Genomic DNA, 7,202 nt, shown 5'->3' with positions numbered 1-7,202 from the left:
GACCTCTCTTCTTCCTGTCTTGTCCTGTCTTTCCTAGCTTTCTCCATCTCTGAGTGAAGTTGCCTCTCTTTTTTCTCTCTCCCTGTGAGATGCAGCAGCTGGACCTGTGAGACAAACTTCACACAAACAGTTTGTGTGTTGGCTGATATTTGTTGAGCTGATAGAAATGCTATATTTGAAATTACCTGCCAATTACCTGACATTTTTTAAAAATACTTTTCGGTCCACACTCCGTACCGCTTGGTGGCAGTAATGCACCGTTTCGCTGTTTGCCAACAGTCAATAAAAAGCAATGGCAGGCGGAAGAAGAAGAAGACGAAGCGGAAGTTTACGATATACTTTTAGAATATAGGAGTAAGAAGTCATACAAGTAGATTAGCTGGTCTGTTGTGAGCACAGCGGTTAAATGCAGAGTGTGTCTTTCAGAGAAAGCTGAAATGTCTCACGTTAAGGAATATCTGGACAAAGTGACGCGTGTTTATGAACGCTACACCGAGTATGTGAGGAGAAACCCAGCTGCCACCGCGCAGCTGGAGAGTACCGTGCGGACTCTCTCCTACCTGCTCGCAGGTCAGTCGCAGGTTTATATACAGAGTGTTGGGATTAGGGCTCTCTGTTTAGAAGTAATGCAAAAGCTCATCTGGACTTATGATTGTTTTGTGGGACGTGAACTCTCCAGATCTCGTTAGTTTCACTTTAGCTCGGCAACACTAGCTACAAGTGCTTGTGCAGTGCAAAATGAATGACGGCATGTTTTCTTTGTTTGTTTGTTTGTTTTTTGCAGGGAGATTTACAGATTCCCATGAAATATCTGAACTAGGTAAGTAGATGTTAAGGACCAACACAGAGACTAGTTAGTTCTTTCTTGCATCAACGCCTTATATATTAGTAGGAGTTTGAAATATGAATGAATACATAAATTCTGAAAAGCCAGAAGGCTCAGAGATCTCAGGAGAGACATTATGTTCTCTCAAATCCCAGATTATGTCCTGTTTTACATTGAGAAGTATCTTTGAAATAGTTCATTGGAGAACGGTGACCCTCTCCCAGCCTATGCGCCAAAACATTATACTAAACAAAGTAAACATCTATTTATTTTTAGCATTATACAACTTTTTGAAATATTTTTTCCCTCAGTTACATAATGGACATAAATGGTTTGCAGATTAATTATATTACAGGATACTTAGTTGAGAATAATAATGGACTATAATTTGATATTATAATAATATCACAGCTCAATAATATTATTTTATTATTGAGCTGTGGGGAAACTTTACAGGTTATATTATCACTATGCATCCTTTTCAGTTTTCTAAGCATTATGTGTCCACAAATGAAAATACTGTATATAGGTGTGTATATTCAAATATGTTTGTCATCACTTTGTATCTTTTTAGTGTACTCTGCCTCCAATCTCCTGGTGCTATTCAATGACCACATTCTGCGCAAAGGGCTGAGATGTACCTTCCCTGTGGTGAGCTCTGCTTTCATTCAAACAAAAATCAGTTCTCACAGTACAGTAGAAAAGAAAAGCATTTACTCTCTTTGCAGAAGAGTGCAGTGAAATTGAAATGGCTGTCCTTTGTGGTGCAGCAATAAAAACTAGAAATTCTAAAGAGATGCTTAAAAAAACTTATGGTCTTAGTTTATTGTTACCATGATCAGTTTTCATAGTTTTAGTGACCCTGTAGGATTTACCAGAGCACAATAGGACACATACACTGTATTGCTAAAGTATTCACTTACCCATCCAGGCCATTGAATTCTGTGGTTTAAAGCTCGCTGCCACTGGACACTAGAGCAGTGGCAGTCTGATGGACTGTGCCGAGTGTAAAGTTTGGTGGAGGGGGGATTATGGTGTGCGGGTGTTTTTAAGCACTCAGCGCCTTAGTTTCATTCAACTCTTAATGCTTCAGCATACCGAGACATTTTGGACATTTTCATGCTCCCAGCTTTGTGGGAACAGTTTGGGGATGGCCCCTTCCTGTTTTAACGTGACTGCGCACCGGTGCACAAAGCAAGGTCCATAAAGACATGGATGAGTGAGTTTGGTGTGGAAGAACTTGACTGGCCTGCACAGAGTCCTGACCACACCTTTGGGATAAATTAGAGCGGAGACTGTGAGCCAGGCCTTCTCATCTAAATATGTGTCTGAATATCCAGCTGTAGCTGCTTAAGGCTGATTCCAAAGGCTCCATAATGCCGGCATAAAATGATCATTAAACCAGATTGGTACAAAGTAGTTTTTGGCCTTTATACTTTTGTACTCCCTTCATAAACACTATAGTCGGGTGATTAAATTGTGCTAAAGCTCATCCAAGAAGCTTGGCTTGTGATGAGTAGCAGTGTGCCTGCCTGTTCCTTCTGTACGGCTTTAAGAATGCAGCTTGGTAACCATTGCTAGTGTGAGCCGAGAACCGAGAACTCCACCCTGTTTTCAAATATGTTAACTTCTGGTTTTTAAAACTAACATTGCGGCAACCAAAACACTAACACTGAGGCTCAAATAGATGGGCTGAGAAACCAATGGCTAACATCACCATGGCTGCATCCATCTTTTACTGTACGGTAGGGCTGCCACGATTAGTCGACTATCAAAATCGTCGGCGACTGATTTAATAGTCGACGCGTCGTTTGAAGCTTTGTAAGATCACAAAAGACGCAGGAATAAGTAGTAGGATTTAAGAGTGTAATAACGGACTGAAACAGAAGATGGCAGCACTGCATGTACAAGGATGCCAGCTGCCGTTAAACCCCGAAGAAGAAGAAGAAGCTGTGTCCCAGAATTCATAGCGCAGCCCAGCTCAGTTTCCAACAATGGCGGCAGCTAGTTAGTTTTCATGTTACTCTTATTATTCTTTCTGGGTCACAAAATAAACGTTTAACATATTTTCAGGCGACAATGTAGCTGTGTAAACCTCAAATATCTGCTCAGTTTATCAAGATACCGCATACTTTCAAAAGCGCTCCGACGTTTTCGGAGATGTCTGGTACCCACTAGCTCGATAGCTAGCCGGGGGCTAGGCTAACTAGAGCCGTGAGAACACCGGACTCCCGGCAAATCGTTTTCAAACCCACCGCCGTCTTTCGCTACTCAGGTTAAATATATATAAGTCACTTAGATAACTTCAAAATGTTATTGTTTGGCTTTTTTTAGTATTTTATTTGTTCCTGAGTAAATCGGTTTGGCTGAGATTAAAGTTATAGTTTTTACACAGCTGAATAAACATCAAGCAGACAGCTGATTATCAGAAGTGTGAGATGCTCGAGAATTTACTCCGGTGTCCTGTTATCTTTTAGATAGCAAGGAGTTTATTAAACTTCACCGAAACAATCTGCAAACTTCATTATTTTTAGTTAGCACAGACCTTAAACACTTAAAGCTGTAAGCTAATGATAGTTATATAATAGCAGATGCTGCTGGTGCAATAAGCTGTACGTTTTACGTCCAATGGATCTGATTAGTTGCAAAAATAATCGGTGACTAGTCGACTATCAAAATAATCGTTTGTGGCAGCCCTACTGTACGGTTTCCTTCAGTAAAGAAACTATACAAAGACTTCAGAAACTGTGCACAGGATGTTGTTCTGGGAAGAAGTGAGGGTTTCATCCTTTTTCATCTAATAAGTCGTCCATCCTTTGTGTTGTGGTGTTTCTAGTCCATCTCTCAACAGAGGCTCCTGACGTGGCTGTCTGTGCTGGAGTATGTGGAGGTCTTCCTGGAGATGGGGGCCTGTAAGCTGTGGGGTGAAGTTGGACGATGGCTTGTCATTGGACTTATTCAGATTTTTAAGTATGGCTTGGAAACTTGACTTTAATTTGAAATGATAAAAACACTGATACTGATTTTGCACAGGCTACGTTTTAAGTTATTTTTTTGGAAAATGGAAAAGTAAAAATTACTACTGTACATGTTCAAAAGGAGCTGCAAACTAAACTGTCACTCATGCAGGTACAACATGCCGTTTACAAGCAAAACAAGTCTATATACTGTGTATGTGTGTCTTGACCTCAGTGCATGACCTCACTTGACAAACAAAGACATTTTAGAAGTATACTTCCTGACTTATTCTGAGTCATCTGTTACCAGGCAAACTCCAACGCTGCAGGTTGCTGAATACACACCGGCCTCTATTCAGGCCTGTTTATGTGGTGTATATGCATTGTAAGCATGTATGCAATTCTTCCATAGCTCTAGGCCACTTCGGCCGGATGTCGCACCGCCCGAAGCTTCTGACCATCAATTAACTGACCGAGCTTCAACTCTTTAATAAGCACAAAAATGCAATGTGTATAACATGATTACAGTCGCTCCTGCAACGAAAGATTATTATGTGATTATGCTCACACCTGAAATACAGACTTTAATGTAACATCAACAGCTTCAATAAATGCTCTGATGAAATGATAATTAATGCAATAGTAATGATAATGGTTATGAATAGTAACAGTAAAATAATTTCCTAATCTCCACAAGAGGACAATTTCCTTCTGTGCCTATTGCTTTAATGCACAGGCACAAAATATAGTCTATGTTAGACAAATGTTGCTCCATCTTTGTGGTTGTTTCAACATGACAGTGTAGCTGTCAAAGGACACTCCACAAAGACTGCTTTTAAATTTGCCATCATAAATTTAAAGAACCTTATCATTCATTGTGTGTCCACATATTTTTGGCCTTGTAGTGAGCAGCTGGGAGTGACTCGGAGGAAGACTACACTTTTCAAAGTGCTCGTCGAAGTTTTCTCTAGATTTATTTGTGATTTTTGTTTAAATCCTTAAGTTGTGAATAGTTTGTAAATGCTTTTTATGTGACTTCTAAGGAGCCTGGAAAGAAAAGCGACTGGACTTCTTAAAGTGAAGACATTTCAAGAAGCTTCTCAGATGAGCAGTGAAAAATTTTCAAGAAACTTTAATGAGTCCAGTCGCGTTTCTTTCCTTAGACTATCGTGACCTGGATGACTGAGAACTTACAGACATTTATGCGACTCCTTCACAGGGCAGTTTTTCGGATTGTGCTTCTTCTGTGGTACAAATCTGGCATCCAGACTTCACCTCCCATAATCCCCCTTGACAGAGGTGGAGACTTTGCTGGTGAAGGTCAGTTGTCTTTTATAAAATGGCCTGCACCTTCAATGACTGTGAGACGTTTTGTTTTGAATTGAAGAATGTAAAATCAAATGTGAATTCATAATCCTGTCACATTTGACTGTTAGCATTTCTACTGTGAGCTGCAGGGGGCATTTTAGCCCAGTTGGTGAAACTAATTGAGTAACTTGGGCTAAATAAGTAAATAAAGGCAAGAGCCTGATAAAGTAAACACATGCTAACAGTGCTTCTTGTATGCTAAAGCTCAGAGACTCCCTCAAAAGTAATGAATCCTCCCTTAAAGCACACAAACGAATGACGTTTCTCACTTCCTGCTCTGTGATTTGTGCGTGACGGCTAAATTAACGCTTTTCTCCATAGATGAAAGTAACACAGAGCAGCAGGAAGACACCTGCTTTGTGGGCCAGAGGTCAGGACGAGTCATTAGGCCGCTCGGCAGTGGTAAGTTTTGGTTTAAACTCTTTAAAACATTTTAACCTCTTAAGATTTAAGCTGCCTGACAATTAAGCCTAAAACCAAATTCTGTGGTATTTGGAAATATCCAGTTTCTGTCTGAACAAAGGCCGGCTTCTGGGAAATAAGGTTGTCCTTAAGCTTCTTTGTTAGCTCATATCACCTCCTCACTTGATTTAAGAGCAGGGGTCTTAAATTGCACTATGCTTTATCCATTCCATATCGTTCCCCTCTATCTGCCCCAGATGTTGATGTTTATTTTCCTTCAACATCTTCACTGTGCATTTAAACGACTGTGATTCAGTTTCTTCTGTTGTCTGGCCAGTTTTCTGCTATATATCAATGTGATGTCTGGGGTGGTGAAGTTGTGTAGGCAGACTTTAAATTCTTATAAATTCAGACAGAACAGGTTATTGTATTTAGTCCCACAAATCTCCTCGAGAATATGTCCTCAAGATCTGATTGAATTGCTGACTTTCAGAAGCTGACTGATTGCATTACCTGTTCATAGATAGTCACCTGTTTTAGGAGTAAACACTTATACAATGCTATATGAAGTATTCCTGAACTTTTTTGTGGTAAAAACAGTTTTTTCTTCTTTTGTTTGCTGCTTATTTTCAAAAATGTTGATTTGAATTTGTAACTGAAACAAAAAAGTGACCAAATGTCTTCATGTTAAAACCTTTAATGAACTTCATTCTGTCCTGTAGATTAAAGTAATAGACATTGTTCATTAATTTTTTTACATCGCTGTTAGACAGGAAAATCCGCAAATGTTGTAGAGCGAGTGTCAGGAGGCTGAATGAAAATGCAGCCGCTTGTTAAACACCTCTAACTCTGTGTTGGTGATGTGGCAGCTCCCTCGCTGCAGACCCGGCTCTGGGGAGCACCGAGTCACAAAAAGCAAAGGAGCAGCTTAAAGGAAACACTCAACAGCCAACCAACACCTCTGGGGCTCCAAGAGACAATTGCCGAGTCTGTGTACATCGGACGACCCCTGGCACACCGTATCCTTACCGTCCTCTCTCTGTGTTGCCATACCTGTTTAAACAGGTTCTGTTATTCCTGATATTTCTTAAAACGCGCTCAATCATCCAGGTAAGGAAATCCCAGAAACTTGATTCTGTTCAGCTGGACTTTCAGTGGGATTTCTTTGCTGTTCTTACGTTGAGGCAGGTGAACAGTTAACGAGGTGGGGATGACGTTTACAGCCAAAACCTCAGGACAAACAAACCACTGGTGACACTCGAGAACAAGAAAGTTCAGTGTGAAGTTTACAGTTGGAGTAAGAGGAGATGTTTTCTCACCAACTGAACTGCATTAATAATATTTTAGAGAAGATTAAAAACAAACATATTTTGTAGCATCCTCTGTGTGGACCAGTGTTATTTATTTAAAATCACAAATGCCATTTTTCCCTCTTAGCCTCTAAACCTGTCACTAACATTTCTGTTTTTTTAACAGTGGAAAACTTTTTTATACCTTCATGTCCATTCATGTTTGTCATGTCAGTAATAAACAGTTCAAAACATTTTTAAAATGACACTTTGTTGTGAAACCACCACAGCTTTGACAGAAATACTGTGGATCAGAAAGCTGCAATATCACCTTCACCTCTAGATGGCAGACTGTGAGCC

The 7,202-nt window shown here is 40.1% G+C and overlaps 1 protein-coding gene across 2 annotated transcripts in view; it reads left to right on the top strand.

Annotated features, from left to right (window-relative positions):
* Nucleotides 1-294: 294 nt before the first annotated feature.
* Nucleotides 295-7,202, top strand: part of pex16 (peroxisomal biogenesis factor 16) — a 15,100-nt gene continuing 8,192 nt past the window's right edge. Inside the window, exons 1-7 of one of the 2 annotated variants that reach the window (XM_085157309.1) lie at nucleotides 297-570; nucleotides 785-820; nucleotides 1,401-1,477; nucleotides 3,663-3,796; nucleotides 5,003-5,103; nucleotides 5,473-5,553; nucleotides 6,423-6,572. In XM_085157309.1, coding sequence (XP_085013435.1) covers nucleotides 438-570; nucleotides 785-820; nucleotides 1,401-1,477; nucleotides 3,663-3,796; nucleotides 5,003-5,103; nucleotides 5,473-5,553; nucleotides 6,423-6,572 — 712 coding nt within the window. In that variant the 5' untranslated portion in view covers nucleotides 297-437. Of the gene's footprint in view, nucleotides 571-784; nucleotides 821-1,400; nucleotides 1,478-3,662; nucleotides 3,797-5,002; nucleotides 5,104-5,472; nucleotides 5,554-6,422; nucleotides 6,573-7,202 lie in introns of both variants that reach the window. The other variant, XM_085157318.1, reaches the window with a different exon arrangement.

The sequence above is a fragment of the Neolamprologus multifasciatus genome, chromosome 1 (assembly GCF_963576455.1).
Source record: "Neolamprologus multifasciatus chromosome 1, fNeoMul1.2, whole genome shotgun sequence".
Classification (NCBI taxonomy): domain Eukaryota; kingdom Metazoa; phylum Chordata; class Actinopteri; order Cichliformes; family Cichlidae; genus Neolamprologus; species Neolamprologus multifasciatus.
This window is presented reverse-complemented; position numbering and strand designations above follow the sequence as displayed.